A 20,475-nucleotide genomic window follows, 5' to 3' on the forward strand; every position below is an offset into this window, starting at 1 on the left:
AAATAAGGCGGCACTCCAAGGATTTTAGTAAAACTTGAAAAACTTTTTATAAGAACATGGTGAAGAAATAGGACATCTACAACGACGTTTTAAGGCCCACCGGCCTTTTCATCAGGATGTCGTCCAAAGTGCAGTCTGTGCTGTGCAAAAACAAGTAAATGAGCTGCAGCTCTCTTACCTGCATATATGGCTTGTGCGTGTTCGTGTCTGTCTGCTTTCCCGGCGTCTGACGAAGCCGTGCTTCCGGGTGCATCAGCTACTCCCCCTTCATGCGGTTGTTGCTTAGCAACCCTGGACGCTGCTGGTTCCGTAGCGCTTAAGGGAGATAGACAGAACAAGTTAGTGTGTACGTGAATTGCTAAATCGGACCAACTTGGAAAAAAAGTTGGACATGTGAAAAAAACAAGTATAAACTGTGATTAGACGTGATCCTAGTTGAGCCATATGTGAATAAAGTTACGTGGGTAAGGAACGCACGTTAAGTACATGTTAGAGTGGACAAATGGGAATATAGTATCTTATTTTTTCAGCAACATCTACCGCACTTTGTACTCCACATTGCATATATCTCATATCACATATTATTGTGAACAAATAAATGGAGAATCCGGTATTCCACATATAGAACGAAAAAGCTTAATGAAGATAAAGATAAAGAGAAGAAGGGAATATGAAAAGTATATGAAAAAGTATATGAAAACATGGAAAGTTGGGACAAAGTATATAGCCCTGACTTAGGGCCAAGGATAATCCAAATGGTTTTTATCCACCAATACGAGGGTGAAACAATTCTGTTTGTGTTGTAGTCCCTTAGATGAATGCGTTCCAGGCTATAATTTCATTAAGTCCCGCTGGTGCCATTGTATTAAGCCTGTATATCCACTGTGCCTCTTTCTTTGTAAGTATCTTCTGTCTGTTACCGCCTCTGCTGAGTATGGGGACGTGATCGATGATTTTACACTTGAGATCTGCCAGTGTGTGTCCTTTTTCTTTGAAATGTCGGGCAACTGGTTGGTTGATGGTTTTGCCCTGGAGGCTTGCTGAGATGGCTGATCTATGTAATGCCATTCTGGATCTCAAATGCACTATAGTTTGCCCTACGTAATATTTATTACATGGGCATACTATAATGTAAATAATAAACAGAGTTTTGCAAGTCAATATATGTCGAATTTTATAGATCTTCTCTTCATGTGGATGTTTGAATGTTGTTCCCGTTTCCAGATAGCTACAGGCTGTACAGGAAGGACATCTGTAACAGCCTGGTTTTTTCTCTTGGATATTGAAAAGAGTAGTTTTGGGTTTACTTTCTATATTCGTTTTGACAAGCGTGTAGTATAACCGTGTAAAGGTTTTTTACATCGAGTGTGCAAAGTATGCAGTTTTCAGGAAGAGCTTGTATTTGTTGTAATTTAAGAAGCAATTGGGTTGTATCCTTAAGGAATGTCCTTTGTGTAACCAGGTACGGTTGGATTAGAGAATCCAAAAATTGGGAGACAGGTTGAAAAAGTGACCCCCGGGCAGAGATGATGGGTCTGCCCGGAGGGTTTACAGGATCCTTATGTATTTTTGGTATACTGTAGATTACCAGGAGTTCGATTGGCAGGTGGACTTGCACCGATTTGGAAGATCCTTAAGGGTAAAAGAGTTTTTCCAACAAGCTCCAAAACCACAAGAAGAATGGCACAACACGTTTCTCATGAAACATGCACATTCCTCCTTTGATCCCCCTTCACAAAATCCGTTAATAAAAACTTTTCTCAAAATAATCGATGAATCGGTACAAAAATTTAACACCAACGCCCCCAAGAAATGGACGAACATGGATCAACAGGAGGTCAAAGCTCTGAGAAACCTGTCACAGAATGCCAGCATCACTATACGCCCCGCTGACAAAGGTGGGGGTATAGTGGTGCAGGACACTGACAAATACATCCAGGACCTGGATGGCATACTGGCGGATACTGCCACCTATAGAAAATTACCGGGTGACCCAACGAAAGTGTTCAAAAAAGAACTAGACTTGGTCCTAACAGAGGCGCACCAAAGAGGTCATATAAGCAAAAAGGTATACAAAACACTAATTCAAAACTTTCCCATCAGCCCGGTAATCTACAGTATACCAAAAATACATAAGGATCCTGTAAACCCTCCGGGCAGACCCATCATCTCTGCCCGGGGGTCACTTTTTCAACCTGTCTCCCAATTTTTAGATTCTCTAATCCAACCGTACCTGGTTACACAAAGGACATTCCTTAAGGATACAACCCAATTGCTTCTTAAATTACAACAAATACAAGCTCTTCCTGAAAACTGCGTACTATGCACACTCGATGTAAAAAACCTTTACACGGTTATACCACACGCCGGAGCATTATCTGCCATGCAAAGGTTCTTACACAGAGTGAAGTTCACTGCCCTCGACATCACATTGTTTTTGACGCTGCTAGAGTTGACCCTCACCAAAAATTACTTTATCCATAATGGGAAATACTTTTTACAACTAACAGGTTGTTCTATGGGTTCGAACGTGTCACCGTCCCTAGCCAACGTATACATGTTCGAACAGGAGAATGAGTTCTTCTTCTCAGACACCAACATCAGTCAGAATATCGTCATGTATACGCGCTACATAGACGACCTGTTTCTCATTTGGTCAGGACATGGAGAGGAGCTCACCAACCTGATAAACAACATCAATACATATAACAATCCAATTAAATTCACGTTTAACATGGATACAGAAAAGGTCAACTATTTGGATGTCACCATCAGCATCATTAACAAACAAATCACTACAGCTGTTTTCTACAAGGATACAGATCGGAACACACTCCAGTAGCAACCATCCCAAAGCACTTAAACGCAGTCTCCCCAAGTCTCAACTACTGCGAGTGGCTAGAATCGACAGTGACACCACACAGTGCAAAAAGGACTTGAACATCATGACCAACAAATTTGTCGCAAGAGGATACAAACCGACAGAATTGAGAAAACAAAAGGAACAAATTGAGAGTATCCCCAGACAACAGCTGTTATCCATGACTAAAGAGAATAAAAAATTTGATAAAATCCCGTTTGTGACCACGTACAATCCTGCCACTAGAGTACTACCTAGAGCCCTCAAAGGCATTTGGCCTATTGTAAAATGTGACAAACAATTGCCAGTTTTTAGCCAAAAACATATCATGCCCAGTTACCGCAGGGGAAAAAATCTACGCGACATGCTTGTCAAAACGAATATAGAAAGTAAACCCAAAACTACTCTTTTCAATATCCAAGAGAAAAAACCAGGCTGTTACAGATGTCCTTCCTGTACAGCCTGTAGCTATCTGGAAACGGGAACAACATTCAAACATCCACATGAAGAAAAGATCTATAAAATTCGACATATATTGACTTGCAAAACTCTGTTTATTATTTACATTATAGTATGCCCATGTAATAAATATTACGTAGGGCAAACTATAGTGCATTTGAGATCCAGAATGGCATTACATAGATCAGCCATCTCAGCAAGCCTCCAGGGCAAAACCATCAACCAACCAGTTGCCCGACATTTCAAAGAAAAAGGACACACACTGGCAGATCTCAAGTGTAAAATCATCGATCACGTCCCCATACTCAGCAGAGGCGGTAACAGACAGAAAATACTTACAAAGAAAGAGGCACAGTGGATATACAGGCTTAATACAATGGCACCAGCGGGACTTAATGAAATTATAGCCTGGAACGCATTCATCTAAGGGACTACAACACAAACAGAATTGTTTCACCCTCGTATTGGTGGATAAAAACCATTTGGATTATCCTTGGCCCTAAGTCAGGGCTATATACTTTGTCCCAACTTTCCATGTTTTCATATACTTTTTCATATACTTTTCATATTCTCTTCTTCTCTTTATCTTTATCTTCATTAAGCTTTTTCGTTCTATATGTGGAATACCGGATTCTCCATTTATTTGTTCACAATAATATGTGATATGAGATATATGCAATGTGGAGTACAAAGTGCGGTAGATGTTGCTGAAAAAATAAGATACTATATTCCCATTTGTCCACTCTAACATGTACTTAACGTGCGTTCCTTACCCACGTAACTTTATTCACATATGGCTCAACTAGGATCACGTCTAATCACAGTTTATACTTGTTTTTTTCACATGTCCAACTTTTTTTCCAAGTTGGTCCGATTTAGCAATTCACGTACACACTAACTTGTTCTGTCTATCTCCCTTAAGCGCTACGGAACCAGCAGCGTCCAGGGTTGCTAAGCAACAACCGCATGAAGGGGGAGTAGCTGATGCACCCGGAAGCACGGCTTCGTCAGACGCCGGGGAAGCAGACAGACACGAACACGCACAAGCCATAAATGCAGGTAAGAGAGCTGCAGCTCAGTTACTTGTTTTTGCACAGCACAGACTGCACTTTGGACGACATCCTGATGAAAAGGCCGGTGGGCCTTGAAACGTCGTTGTAGATGTCCTATTTCTTCACCATGTTCTTATAAAAAGTTTTTCAAGTTTTACTTATATATATATATATATTATGATGTAATTCTAGTTATGTTGTCTTGCAGTATGAATACATATTCTGTAAAATTAACAGGAAAAAGTTTATAATTAGAAATGTTTCATCTACTAGTGCTGCTTCCATTATTTTTTCTACATTAATGAAAGTAACTAATTAAAGGGGAATATAACATTTATTATAGATAATAAATTAAAAACAGAATTTCAAAGCTACAGTAAAGTATATACAGTATGTGCAATATTAGGATATCAGTTAGATATTCGCCTACAGATATATTAAAAAAGACAAGAACAGAACGCAGCAGCTGCATTACTAAAGTCATGCCTATATTTGTGTATGAGTGTGAAGATGTGTCAAGATGGCCAGATTGAGAAAGGCCACCCAAAGCAACTAGCTGGTAGCCATGGAAACAGGCATTATATTTAACATTATTATTATTATTATTATAGAAGAGAAATGTAAAGAAGTAAAAAAAAGAAGATAATAGAATATGCTTTACATAAGGGTGAAAGTTTTTATTGCGACAAAGAATTGTCAAATGATAAACAAAGCAGAAACATCAGTTTACAAGAGTAAGGGGGACTGGGATTCCAACTGTCAGAATGTCTAGATAGTCGGAATCCCGGCCCGTTTTCGGCGGATTTAACACTAACTTGACAGTCGGAATTCAATGTTTTGACTGTTGCATGTCGTAAAGTCTGTAAACGGCCAGGGATTGTTCAAAAATAGCCATTTTCGACAAAACAATTCTGATGATATTCGGATCTAACAGCTTTCAATGCTGTCATTAATGGCAGCATTGAATAGGCTAGTGCCGCTATTTCCACCGGTGAAAATGGCGACACAGATTGAAGACCCCCCATACTGTATAATTAAAACCAAAAGCATAAATCCATGAAGACTTATGGTCAACAGTAGTAAATATGTAAAAATAATATATCAATGGTAAACTACATAATAAAAGGAAATCATTTTAATACTAATGACTCATCAGCTTGAGAAAGGCAATAAAATATAAATATACAAAATAAATGACAAAAGAAGAATTGATAGAGAAGAGAAAGTACAAAGTGGAGAGAAATGAGAAAATGGGGAGGGTGTTAACCGAAACGCATGACTAAGATTAAATGAAAGTATGGAAATCAATTGGGGGGTCATTTAAGAAAACTTTGGTTTATACCATAATGTAGATGTGAAACAATGGTTTAATTGTCACTTTATATAAATGGAAATGGTGTGGAAAACCAGTCTTTATTTACCTAAGGAAGATTCAATAAAATGCATTGTGAAACCATAAAATACAGTAATGTCATGGAACAGTGTAAGTGAAGGAGCAGTGGTCTGGTGCTGGAGATCACATTTTTTGATTTTGGTTGAAATTATTAATAAAGGTTTTTTTTTGCAGTCTGGAGACATTTCAGTAGCTACTGGGAAATACCCTAAAATCCAGAATCAGCGTAAAATAATTAGTGGAATAATTAAGTGCAAATTGTTTAATATTAATTTAATACTGCTTTCTAACACTGTAATCCCAAAAGCAGTGGTAGAGGATGCCTCCCAAAGGGTGCATTTCAGACACACAAGGGGTGTATTCAATGGTGGTAGACAGCTGTGACAGCAAGCAGTGCTGCCTGCTCGCGGTCAAAGCTTGCAGGATCAGCATTCAACTGACCACCTGCATACGCCATATCCCCCTCCATTTTTGGAGCAAGGGGGAATCGGCATATGCGACAGCTAAAACAGCAAGGCTCTTGGCTAAATGCAGCGGGCTCCCTGCATTAGCCGCAAGCCTTGCTGTTTGGGGGAATCCGCGCCGTGCTCTGTCGTCCATAGAATGTAGAATAGGGTGAGCAGCCGGCGTGGGTTTTAAACAGCGTGGTTTTCTTGTTTTCTGCGATCCCCGATGTTAAACCCCCTCGCCGGCAGCATTGAATACAAACATAAGGGTTTTAGCATGGCATATAATGTGACGGTTAAGGGATAAGTAACTTATGTAAAACAGCCTATAGAACATTCCCCGGTATCTAATGACTTTAACTGGATGCATAAAGAGAATATTTGTGAATAAAATGTTAGCTTCACTAAGCTACTATATAATTTTGTAATAAGTGTTATATGTGTTCCAATAAAGTAAATAATTCAAATGATGTAAAAAAAATATACAGTATAACTGCCAGGAGGCGAGAGGACAACATCTAATTTACTGTCCCAGTCCACAGGCGAGCAAAAGGATAGAACAGTGCTAGGCTAATGTTTAGTTGTAGAAAAGTTAAGGAACAAATTCAAAGATAATCAAAATGTAGTTGTGGCTAAGAAAAGGTCTTAACATACATGTCTGGGATGTTCATGTTTTTGTAAGGAATTGTATTGTGACACCCCAGTATAAAATTGGACTAAAGGAGAGTACATAGGGGGCTATTCTTCTAAGCGATTTTCAGTCGCTCAATGCGTATGCTGCACATGTGCAGTTGCTTGGCAGTGCTCGATTTGCAAAATCTATAGCGATCCATGTTGAATAACATGTGTACACTGGGCCATAGAAAGCAGTGACAGGTATTGCAGGAGGTATGACCAAATCATGGAGATGTGGTCATACCCTCATGCCAAAAAATGTAATGTAAAAGTGTGATTGCTCCATCCGCATAGAGATGAGTCTCCTGCTGCTGCTCTGTGACAGCAGCCTTCGTGGAATAACCCTGCTCAGAACACAGCAGCTTGTGCTCGGCTGGTGCCACTCACAGGTAAGAATTGTGGGGAGGGGAGGAGGTGCCCGTCACCCCAACAAGCTCATAGCCTGGGTTATTAGTTCCCACTCCCTCCCCTCCTGAAGACTTTGTATATATTCCATCACATACTGTTGTGTCACGTTACATTGCAGAAGTCCCAGTTGGCAGTTTAATAGGTAAAACAAAAACAGCAAGCTCCACTTGTAAATAAGGAAATATGAAAGAAAGAGAGAGGGAGAGAGAATTATAGTTTTTGTAACTCTTTAATTAGTACAAACTACCATCAAAATTCTTAATTATTATTTATTTGCAATAAAACCAAATCAATGTAAAAGTTATAAATGTATCTTACAGCAATTATATATATTTCAATTATATTTCAAAAAGAGAACAGGAATTTTCTTTTGGTCTTAGGTCATAAAACTTCCTCATGTTATAATTATTAACTGTGATCTGCAATGCAATATTATTGCAGTTCTTATTTACAGAATGTAATTTGATTAAGCAATACAAACTCAACTACAAACCTTATTCATGAGAGAATAATCCCTAAAGTAACCATTACACAAATTCACTAATCTTTAACTAAGATTAGTATTATCTTATTTTAAGTACACATTTTTAACCCCTTGTGTTTTTTTTTTCTTAGGTATAAACAGTCAATACAAACTACACAATGCCAGGTACGTACTTCCAATTGCCAGAAGGGACGATTGCCAGGTTGGACGGTCTAAGCAAAGAGAGAGCCCCTCCCTCTATCCATCTGTCCAACGTGCATGTGCAGAAGAAAGATGGTGCCGTGCCGCAAGGTTAGGCCCTCGACTTGTTGCACACTCCCTTCATATGCACATGGAGTTCTTGAGATGACTTTCCATACAGATCATCATGATCTATACAACTATATGCATCTTATTAATAACTAAAGAAAATATAAACAACCAGTACTTCTTGGATAAAAATCATATAAATAGATATCTAGATGCTGCTATCTCAGAGAGATGGGGCTGACCCCTTTTGGTGAGAAGTAACGCAAACAAAATATACTTGGAGCACAGACAGATATATTTATTAATTTAATAATGGATGATAGATAACATACCAACACAGTAATCTATAATTAAAATAGGGAGGACATCAAAGCATAAAAATACAATTAGCTTGTTAATCACCATCTGTGAATAACCAAGCTACCTGGCCCTCTATGAAAGCACAGAATTCCAGTGCCTTATAGGTCCAGCAAAAAAGAGGGTACTTGTGTATTATAACGGCGCCCACGAAATCGGCCGAAAATCGGCCGAAAATCGGCCGCAAATCGCATGGAAAAATCGGATGCGATTTTGCGGCCGATTTTTGGCCGATTTTCGGCCGATTTCCGTCCGATTTTCGACCGATTTTTTACTTTTTCCGGCCAATTTGCATGCTGTTCCATTATTGCAAACCTTGCACACCCCCGATTTCCATCGTAGTGCATCGCATGCAATATAGCGGCATGTGATGCATGCCATGCGATGCATGCCATGCGATGCATGTGAAGCGATTCGATTTGTAATTGTACAATCACCCTGATGGGTGCTTACAATGTTAAATGCACCGCCATTGTTAACGCCACCCCCACTATCAACGCCAACCCGAAGCGTGGCGAGCGTAGCGGCGGTACGCGTCCTCCGACCTTTTCATACCCCCACTATCCACGTCGGCGTGGAGTTGAATTTAGATAGTGTGGCGAGCCACCGAGCCCGAAGCGTGGCGAGCGGACGCGGAATAGATGTAAAGTAATCCGCGTCCCCTCGCGGGGCTCGCTGCGCTGGCCACGCTTCGGGCTCGGTGGCTCGCTGCGCTCGCCACACTATCTAAAATCAACTCCACGCCGACGTGGATAGTGGGGGTATGAAAAGGTCGGAGGACGCGTACCGCCGCCCCTCGCGGGCTCGCTGCGCTCGCCACGCTTCGGGTTGGCGTTGATAGTGGGGGTGGCGTTAACAATGGGGGTGCATTTAACATTGCAAATCACATTGCATCGCATGCCACTTGCTGGCATGCGTTGCTATGCGATATTTAATTGTACAATCAGGGGCATTTTCCCGAAAATCACATCGCATACCATCGCATAGTACCTGGGGGTGTGCAAGGATGGAATAACATGCAAATCATCAGGAAATGGCCGAAAATCGGCAAAAAATCGGCCGAAAATCGGACGCAAATCGGACGCAAATCGGACGCAAAATCGCATCGCAGATCAAATCGGCCCAAAATCGGGCTCGGTGGCTCGCTGCGCTCGCCACACTATCTAAAGTCAACTCCACGCCGACGTGGATAGTGGGGGTATGAAAAGGTCGGAGGACGCGTACCGCCGCCCCTCGCGGGCTCGCTGCGCTCGCCACGCTTCGGGTTGGCGTTGATAGTGGGGGTGGCGTTAACAATGGGGGTGCATTTAACATTGCAATTCACATTGCATCGCATGCCACTTGCTGGCATGCGTTGCTATGCGATATTTAATTGTACAATCAGGGGCATTTTCCCGAAAATCACATCGCATACCATCGCATAGTACCTGGGGGTGTGCAAGGATGGAATAACATGCAAATCATCAGGAAATGGCCGAAAATCGGCAAAAAATCGGTCGAAAATCGGACGCAAATCGGACGGAAATCGGACGCAAAATCGCATCGCAGATCAAATCGGCCCAAAATCGGCAGAAAATCGGCCGCAAATCGGCCGATAAATCGGATGCGATATCGGATGCGATTTGGATTAAATCGGGCGCCGTTATATTACACAAGTACCAAAAAGAGTGCTCCTATAATCACAAGTTGTAGCAATCCAGCTGATGTTCCACATTCCACTCAACTGTGTCTGTGTTCAGTAATAAGTAGACTACAGTAGCAGGATACAGGATGGCTAGTATCCCAATATATGGATGAACAAGTACAGCATATAGCAGTGATGGCTAACCTTGACACTCCAGCTGTTGCTGAATTACACATCCCAGCATGCCCTCCATCAGTTTTAGCATGGCTAAATAGAAAAACTGAAGCAGGGCATGCTGGGATGTGTAGTTCAAAAACATCTGGAGTGTCATGGTTAGCTGTCACTGGCATATAGGATATTCATCTGACACAATCCTTGCACAGATAAAGCTTTAGATGCAGGTCTAAAGATGTGTTGCCAACTAAAGCTGATTCTGGTCTCTGGCTGAGATCAGGAACCTCAGATGCCACAGTTCTGTGTGAGATCCTTATCTGCCAGGCATCATTCACTTGTTGGCATCAGTCTGAAGCCGACACAGGAGATGTATAACAGAATTGAGGTGGGGGAATGATGAGCAAATGGAAGTCCTTCCACATAAAATCTATGGGTGATAGATGTCTAAATGCGTTTCTTAACTGAGAAGTACTGTCTGTTCTATCACCTTAAGCCAGGCCTTATGGCTCAACATCATTACCTGACCTCACTAATGGCTGAAAGTATATTAATGCAGAAACTAAGATGATGTTATATCAAATGGAATATCAACACATTAAATACTTCATGGACATGGTTTTGGAAAGAGATGGTCAATGAGTAAATACAGGTATAAGGTACAGGCACCCATGTACTTTTTGCCATTTAATGTGTGTGTGTAGGAGAGATAGATAGATATATTAATATAGTTCAACATGTTGTCCAATAGTAATTGCTAAAAATAAAGTTAACTTAATGTGCAGTGGCAATATTTTCATTTTGCTTTTTATAAAAGTGAATATTTGGGTTTGTGGGGATTGTGTGGTAGAATGCTTATATACTGCAAACAATTAAAAACAACTCAATGAATCAAATAAATAAAACATAAATACAATATTAAAAATCTGATTAAATCTAATACTCCTCAAACTAACTTTATTTAAGTTTTAAGCTATGACCTCTGCATATAATGTCTGTGAATAACAACCTTCATGGGTGACAAAATAAATGGCAAAAATGTTCAAAGAGGTTAAATCCCCCAGCATAAAAAAAAGAAGGCTGCTTGGGGACATTTCTGTAACTAGACACAACAGTACTGGTCTGATAATGAGGCACAAGAGACGTAAAAGAGATGTGTCATGTGATTGGCTGATTATGTGCCCTTTGTTCATGCAAACCACACAATTTTGAGCCAAGTTGAACTGCTTCAGTGGTTCATTATCTGTGCTCCAGGGGATTGTCCAACTCTTTAACAAATTTCAATCGGGGGTACTGGGTTATACTTAAATATACAATATCTGCAAAGGCAACTAAGGTTTTGGACCAGATGTATAAAGCTTCAAAAAGTGATAAAATGGAGAGTGATAAACAACCAGCCAATCAGCTCCTATCCTTTTTCAAACCCAGCCTGTAACATGGCAGATAGGAGCCGATTGGCTGGCTGTTTATCACTCTCCACTTTATCACTTTTTGAAGCTTGATACATCTGGACCTTTATATGAACGTGTATATCAGTACTAATTTATATTGCTTTTTTTCCCCCACGACTAAAGAGTATGCTGGCATTATATAAGACTAACGTCTTATATCAATGAATAAAAATGTACTTAATTAATTTACACAATTTACCAATGGTATCTGTTTTTATTGGAAGAGTGGAAAGCTGGCTGCCATCAACCAGCAATAACTAAAAATTAAAAGATCAGACAATATATCTGCTGCCTTTGCCTCACCCCTGACCACGTCACAAGGGAAGTGGGCTGCATATAGGGGGGTTTCTTGCTTTTCTGGGAGTCCAAGAAAACTCCCTGAGATAGTGGAGCCAGGTTAATGGGGCCAGCCCTTGTCTCTGAAGAGCCCGCAAGCATCATGATCAGCGCACACCTGCTAATCACAGAGAGTTTGAACCATGCAAACTCTTTGCATTTAGTGCATTATACAGGCACCAGCAGAGGAAGCTACTGAGCACCTCCACTAACATGGACTCCAGCAGTGATCTCCTATTTTCCTCCTCTCTTGGATAGTGGTGTGTAGGTGGATTTGTTTGTGTGATGTGTGTGTATGTATGGTATTTGCGGATGCATGCAGAGGGTGTGTTGTGTGTATATGTAGATATTTATGTATGTGGTGCTTGTGTTGTATGTGTTTGTGTATGTTCAATATGAATTTTTGATTTAATGTATGCGCTGTATATGTATGTATGCTGGGTATGTATGTTGTGTGTGTTGTGTATTTAAGCAATGTGTTGTGTGTATTTGCACAGTGTATAGTGTGCATCGGCTCTGTGTATGCAAGGTCGGTGCAAGGCACCTCGGCGACCCAGGCAAAATGGGGGGGGGTTTGCTACTACTCGTATCCGCTTCCTAGTTTGCTGCTGACCTGCTTTACGCCCACCCGCCGCCACTGACCATGCTTCACCTGGGGGTGGGGTGAGTGCAGTGACCTCAACTCTACTTGTTTGCTTATGTTTGATTGCCTTTTTGTTTTATCCTGCTAAACAGTGCTCCAAATTTACTAGTGCCTTTTAAAGAAACAATTATGATTATAGGCCATCATTCTGGTTGGCTCACCCCGCTGTGAATTCGCAACGGGGACTGATGTTGACGGCATGCACATGCGCATAATCGCTTACATGTACATGCATGTAGCAATTTACCACTGTTTGCCATCCTGATGAAATTGCTGCGGCCTCGAAACTCCGACATCCAATTTATGGTTTCTGTACTACTAACTGAAAACACCATTTATACGTTTAAGGATGATTGTGATGCAGCCTTAGATTGGTACACACCTAAAGATGTATCTGTCCAATCTGTCTAGTGGGAACAAAAATCTGGAAATGTATATGACCAAATTAAATTTGCTCCAAAATAGTGAAAATATAACAAATGTATCCAATTGTTTTTGTCTAACAGTTTGATTTAACCAATTTATCTACCTGTTGTAGATTGTCTGTTTTCCAGCATTTGGGAGCAAACTTTTGACTGTCATTTGCTTCCATAAATTTCCAGGTTTGTGTTCGGTACTTGTGTATTATCAGCAGGGGAGCCGAGAGAGGGGGGGAGTGGGTACTAATTACCCGGGCCCAGGCTTGCTGAAGGGGCCCCACAGGGGCCCTGGTCTGACCCCTCCCTTTCCCCTCCATCCCTCCCAGGCAGCAACAGTAGCACACCCTTCTACAGCATGTGCTGTGCTGACAGCAGGCTCAGCATGAGTGTCTCACTGACAGCGTGAGAGGTCATGCTGAGCCTGCAGTCAGCACAGCACATGCTGTAGGTGTGTGCTGCTTCTGAGATTACAGTTTTTAGAGTTTTCTTTTACCCTCCTCTAAACATTTACAACACACACACTTAGGCCACGCCCCCAACATTTTACCGGGGCCCGGCATTCCTCTCGGCTGCCCTGATTATCAGGGCACCCAATTAGCATACGTACGCTACCGTAGTGAAATCGCATTGCATCACATGTCACGTTATAGTGCCATGTGATGCATGCGATGCGATGCGATTTCAGTAGTTAATATAGTACTTCTATATTGGTGTGTGTTAGGCATTTAGCATAACTGTGGTTTCAGAATTAGCGTAGGTAGCGTAAATTGCCTAGTCAGTCAGAGGTAGTATTCCTGCTCCCTGTCAGAATCAGTCTGAGGTGAATTACTGACTGGAATGGCTGCATCACTCAGACATGCAGGAGAATTGTTGGAAATGGCTGTACCAGTGACAAATATGTTCAGCTTGCCTAAGACGGAGGAGGAGGCTGTCCTCTTCTTTTAGCACCATCATCTGCTGCCGCTGACGCAGAATTGTATTAACGGGCACCCTATGCGGTTGTCAGTTAAAGAGTGCATGTGGCGGTGCCATATTAAAGCATGCCGTCAGAAGGTGAGCCTAAGAGCGGCGCATTGGTTTCTGGGGTGCCGCTTATCGTTCCTCACCTTGACTCGATTTATATATTCCTGGGCAGAGGAGCTCACATCAATTGATTATTGTGAGCGACAGCTGCAATTATTAAATAAAACTGTGGTCCTGTATAATCAATGGATGCGGGGGTCTGCACCATGGCCCTTATGGCGCAGCCCCAGCGGCGTATCGGTGGTCCTGAGAATCCATTTGAGCGCATCCTTCAAGCACTTACGCTCCTTCCAATGGCAGATTGACTGTTTTATGTTCTTTTTGTGTTCATGATTTTTATTCATTAATGTTGTTATGTTGTAACTTGATTCATTGCTATTATTGTCATTATTTATTCTTATTAATGTGATTCATTTATTTAATATGCTATTTCATAATTATTTATTAAGTAAAATACAGTTATTCGTTAACACATGTCGTCATTACTGTGTCAGATGTATGATATTGCAGGAGTGAATGTGTTCACAAAACATCCCCACTATCCACGTCATCCCAAAGCGTGGCGAGTGCAGCGAGCCCCGCGAGGGGACGCGTTACGCGTCCTCCCGACCTTTTCATACCCCCACTATCCATGTCAGCGTGGAGCTGAAGTTATATACTATGGCGAGTGCAGCAAGCCACCGAGCCCGAAGCGTGGCGAGCGGAAGCGGAATACATGTAAAGTAATCCGCGTATGCTTGCCACGCTTCGGTCGTGGTGGCTCGCTGCGCTCTCCACACTATATAAAGTCAACTACACTACTACTATGTGGATAGTGGTGGTATGAAAAAGTCAGGAGGACGTGTAAAGTGTGCACTCGCCACGCTTCGGGGTGACGTGGATAGTGGGGGTGTGAAAAATACAAATGCATTCCATATACATATACACTGTGTGTTTTGTTGCATCAGATATACATATACACAGGGGGTTTTGGGGTAAATCGCAACATACAGAAAATCACATGCGATCACATGCATTTTTAAGTGTAATGCGATGCGATGCGATATGCGGACAGGGTGCAGTGAATAAATTAACTAGTGAGATTGCATCGCATTCATCGCATGACACAAAAAAAGTGCCATGCAATGCGATGCGATGTCACTACGCAGAATAGCCCACTAAGAAACTGGCGTACTGGGCGCCGTGATAATACACATGTACACATGAACCTTTTGTTACAACCATATAGATTGGACAAATAAATCTGTAGGTGTGTACCCAGCTTAACGTCAAGCATTCCCTATTGGGCAGGTGATCAGGATTGAGGGGTGGGTCGGTGCATTTGTAGAAGTGGTCAATATACAGTGTGGTGTGGCCATGCCCCAACAATTGGCCATACCCTCACAGTAGCAGCGGGGCTTTCATGATATATTTGCAGTCCTGCTTCTGAGGAATGCAGACACATCACTAAATCCATTAAACTGCTTTAACAATTAAGTTGAATGTGTAAACAGACCTTTTTACCAGAAAAAAATGAAACATACTGTATAGCTACAAGAAAACAGTGTATAATTTTGGAGAAGGAAATATAAAATGTAAAAATAGTTACTTACATCCATTTGATCCTCCTTTGCATTATAGTAAACTGTATCATTTCCCTGTGGACCATGTAAGAAAAAAAGTTATTGTTCTGTTCCATTACTGCATATTTAATATAACATAACACTGACTAAATCTGTGATGCAAAGTTTCTGTATAACACATGAACAACATTGCAAAAAGGAGAACTATAATTGCAATCAAACTTATTAAAATTATATATCACTTGCTTTTGAAGAAACAAAATTTTTTTTTAAAACTTATTACAAGTATTTATTTAAAGTATATTTGAAGAGTAACAAGATAAAGCTATATTTATTATAAAAAACGAAGATTCCTGAAAAATCCATTAGATTACAGTAATATGACATGTACATTCTGCAATTAGTATGCATGTGCTACATCTATATACAAGCTAACTGAGGAAAGGCGTGGCCACACGATCACAGCATCGTGAAACCGCCCCACTATACAGCATTGTAAAGGCAGGCTAAATCTCGTCATTGGGACCCCCTCGATGTGCCCACATGTGTTATGTAATACCTCTTTTATACCAACAACCCGGGTTGCACCTGGGATTGTAGACGGCCCCACCTTGTCAGTATTTCGGCGGTCGGGATTCGTACTGAATCCAAATTTGCTGCTGTACAGGAACAACAAGAACATAATACACTGACTCACCTGACCTTCACGCACTAAATTTCCTATCATAAAATGCTTACTAAAATGTTGTAAAGTGTCAATTCTACATTTTTAAATATTAATTTCAGTAAATATTAAATATATAAATACCAGAGAGTAAGAAGAATCCATAAAGTATATGAGTTGCTGTACTAGGCAGTAAGCCAAAACTTAAAAATGGTTATATTTAAAGAGACATACAGTTTCTTCATAACCTGGAACTCTATGCAAATTAGGGACAGTTAAGCCCCATACACACTAGACGACTAGTTAAATGATATTGAGTGTACACACTGAATGATATTGGTAAACAATATCATTCAGTGATGTCAACCAGACCTGCTGAATGTGCGGGTCATTGGCTATATAGCCAAACACTACCTGCTGGCGGCCGCAGGAATGGAGACATGGCACAGCAGTTTAGTGGGAGACCCAGCACTGGCAGATGGTGAGTTGAAGACCTGCTGCCACTGCCAGATGTATACAGTGCCATTTGTACTGGGAGGGGGGGGGGGGATAAGGAGGGACAAACTGATGCCAGTCAAACTCCTTGCTCGCCAGCCTCCCCTCCAACCCCCATTGGCTCCAATTCTGCCCCTCACCCTCACCCTTCCGCACACATTACCTGGCTCTCTAAATCAAATCTTCCTCTCTGTATCACCTCTCTTCCTGCCAGTCTTTGCTAATGTTTGCTTTCTCCCATCCCCTTTTGTCTTTCATATTTTTCTCTCCCACACCTCCTCTCTCTCCCTTGTCCCCTCCCCCACACCTCTTATCTCTTCCATGTCCCCTCTCCTACACCTCCTCTTCCACAGCTCCTCTCTCTCCGGTGTCCCCTCTCCCACACCTCCACTCTCTCATGCCCGTGTCCCCTTTCCTACACACCCTCTTTCCCCGTGCCCTCTTTCTCTTCTGTGTCCCACACCCATTCTTTCTCCCGTGCCACCTCTCCCACACCCACTCTCTCTCCAGTTTCTAAAAACAATAGAGTAGTGCCTGCGCTGGCTATTCCAAATAATTGTACCAGACGTTTCTCAAAAAATTATAAACAATTTATTTATACTATTTACTATATACTATATACTATAAACCCCCTCTCTCTCCTGTGTCCCCTCTCCCACATCTCTGCTCTTTACTGTGCCCCCTTGCCCACACCTCAACTCTTGCTTGTGTGTATGGTGCATAGCACAGTTCTCCCAAATGCTATCATAACACCAGCAACTTAATGTATCTGCAGTCACATTAATATGTTTCCCTATCACCCAGGCATAGTGCGGCTGAGTAAATCTTTGTGTCTTACTGGTAATTGCTTGTATCCACCTAATATTTTCCCATTAACATGTCAATTCATTATGGTTTTCCTGTCACAACAAATATCCCAATTATCTTTTTATTATTTTAATTATGTTTCGCTGCATGGCCATCATACTCGGACAGCTTTACATCTGGCCACCTGTCTCTCTCCCTGTGACACCCTTTCTCTCTCCCCTTGTCTCCCTGACATTGTCTCTCACTCCCTGTCTCTTCCCATCTCTCCCTGTCTCTCCATCATATCCTGGCTCACTCTGTCACCCTCAGTCTCTCTCTCTCTCTCTCTCTCTCTACTGTGACAATGCTATTGGGAGGCTTTAAAAATGTTGCTATGGGGTCCGAAAAGTTCTAGTTACGCCTCTGGACTTTTTAAGACTAAAAAATAAGTATAGTTGTAATTTTGCAAGAGCAGCTATTAAATACACATAGACACCTATTTATATTTTATACATTGCTTGGAATAATTGTATTATTCTGTCTTGAAGACAAATACAATGAAACCATTATTTTACTGCACATATTCAATGGGAAATTATATGCAGAAAAATGCAATGTCAGTGGAGCTGTACAAACAACTGGAAAGCAGTGTGGTTTCTGTAATAAAAGTGTAAGAGGCTGAAGAATTCAACAGAAATACACTTGGCTACACCAGAGTCTGTGTATGTAAGAGATGTGCTATCTGGTCTCATTTTTTTATTTTTTTGGTCCACTTGCTTTTAATTTGAAAACTATTTTAACAAAAAAATGTTGTAAGGATTTTCTATCAGGCTAGAGACAGCATGGGGAATTGTGTTACCATTATACCTACTGTAATGCTTCAGCTGTTTCATTTCACACTCCCACCAGGGGCAAACACCTTCCTCATTATAACTGGCTTTGGATCAAATGCCAAACTCTGCTGTTAAAACGTATGCACATGCTACAAATATTATTAATGTACACATATGATACAGTATATTTTGCAATTAAGGTTGTGGTAGCTAAAAATACCAGTCATTTGTAATCTTGCAAATGCTTTGGTGGTAAAGAAAATAAATAAAAGTAAAGTCTTAATTAGTATCCAGGAATCCAAATCCCAGTATCAGATATCACCAATCTAAACTATGTTAATGTATAATGGAAGAAAATATATAGCATGTATAATTATATATATATATATATATATATATATATATATATATATATATCACAGGTGTAGAGCCAGAAATAGATCCACAAGGAGCACTCACCAATAAGACCAATAGTAATTTAATGGTACTTGTTAAAGATACAAAACATCTTACTTTTGTGAGGAGGTCGACGTTTCGGCCACTAGAGGGCCTTTGTCAAGACAATTCACCTGGCACATCCGTACAGCACAAGCACATCAAGTACTTGATGTGCTTGTGCTGTACGGATGTGCCAGGTGAATTGTCTTGACAAAGGCCCTCTAGTGGCCGAAACGTCGACCTCCTCACAAAAGTAAGATGTTTTGTATCTTTAACAAGTACCATTAAATTACTATTGGTCTTATTGGTGAGTGCTCCTTGTGGATCTATTTCTGGCTCTACACCTGTGATATATTGGGAACATCGTTGGATGTTTGCTTAAGTGGAGCACCCTGAACATTGACAAGGGTTAGCCGTGAGTGCGGATCCCCCAAAATATATATATATATATATATATATATATATATATATATATATATATATAGCTGGTTTTGGATTCCTTAATCTAGAATCACGAGGCGGCACTCTCCGGATTTTGTGAAAAAAGTATATTAAATCACAACATGTAAAGCAATAGTGGACAAAAACTCAGGTCATGGCTGTCAACAGTTTCGTGGAGCAATCCCCTTCATCAGGACGACCAACAAGGTGAGTAGTGAAAAACAACAAAACAAAACACATATTGTTTTGTTTTGTTGTTTTTCACTACTCACCTTGTTGGTCGTCCTGATGAAGGGGATTGCTCCCCGAAACTGTTGACAGCCATGACCTGAGTTTTTGTCCACTATTGCTTTACATGTTGTGATTTAATATACTTTTTTCACAAAACCCGGAGAGTGCCGCCTCGTGATTCTAGATTAAGGAATTCAAAACCAGCTATATTAACCCCTCAGGATGGCACCCCGGTGGCCGCATTGTACATCCAGAGTACCAGACCACTCCACCGCGCTATATATATATATATATTATATATATATATACATAGTGTAATCGGCTGGCACTCCAATCAATCAAAAATCTCTTAGGGCCTGGTGCCTTCAGCGGGGATAGCGCCGGAGCAGGAACCCATAAACATGTAGAAAATAGCAGCAGCACTCAGGACTTAATCCAATAAACAAACGACTCGTAGCCAAAGACCAGTGACGTTTCAGCCCTTCAGGGCTTTTATCAAAAAACAGCTTACACAAATAAACAAGGTGAGCTTACTTCTATTTATGGTGCAGCACCAGTGCTGTAAGCAGGGACCGCGGTCACACGTGGATGCCGGTGGCGCAGTGTTGTTGACGTGACTGTCGATGACACCGTTGCCGGAGCAACGCGTCTGTTCATAGGGAAAAGGTATTAAAGTTTTGTTGAGACTAAAGAAAAAAAAGGTGAGAAGTGTGTTTTTAAATGCATGTAAGTGTAGACCGCTGTCACTGCCTGCAACACAAGTGAAACCACACTGAAACATAAAAAATACGTGAATACAGCAAACTAAAAAACGGGTAACAGCGGATAATGTTAAATAAAGTGATACTGATTGAAAATTACTTAGAATCAAAAGACAGTGTAAATTAGAGCTAGTCTATAAAAAGAAAAAATAAATAAGAAAGAAAGGCATTTCTTAAGAACCTCATGCATAGCAAAAGATGATCAGTGTTGTAA

The 20,475-nt window shown here is 41.1% G+C and overlaps 1 protein-coding gene across 6 annotated transcripts in view; it reads right to left on the reverse strand.

The window, feature by feature from the left end:
• CACNA2D1 (calcium voltage-gated channel auxiliary subunit alpha2delta 1) overlaps positions 1-20,475 on the reverse strand; it is a 657,865-nt gene that overhangs the window by 319,038 nt on the left and 318,352 nt on the right. For all 6 annotated transcript variants that reach the window (XM_083183071.1, XM_083183072.1, XM_083183070.1 and 3 more), the window contains exon 5: positions 15,643-15,687. In XM_083183071.1, coding sequence (XP_083039197.1) covers positions 15,643-15,687 — 45 coding nt within the window. The remainder of the gene's footprint in view (positions 1-15,642; positions 15,688-20,475) is intronic.

This window comes from Crinia signifera, chromosome 4, assembly GCF_055691185.1.
Source record: "Crinia signifera chromosome 4, ASM5569118v1, whole genome shotgun sequence".
In the NCBI taxonomy this organism is placed as follows: domain Eukaryota; kingdom Metazoa; phylum Chordata; class Amphibia; order Anura; family Myobatrachidae; genus Crinia; species Crinia signifera.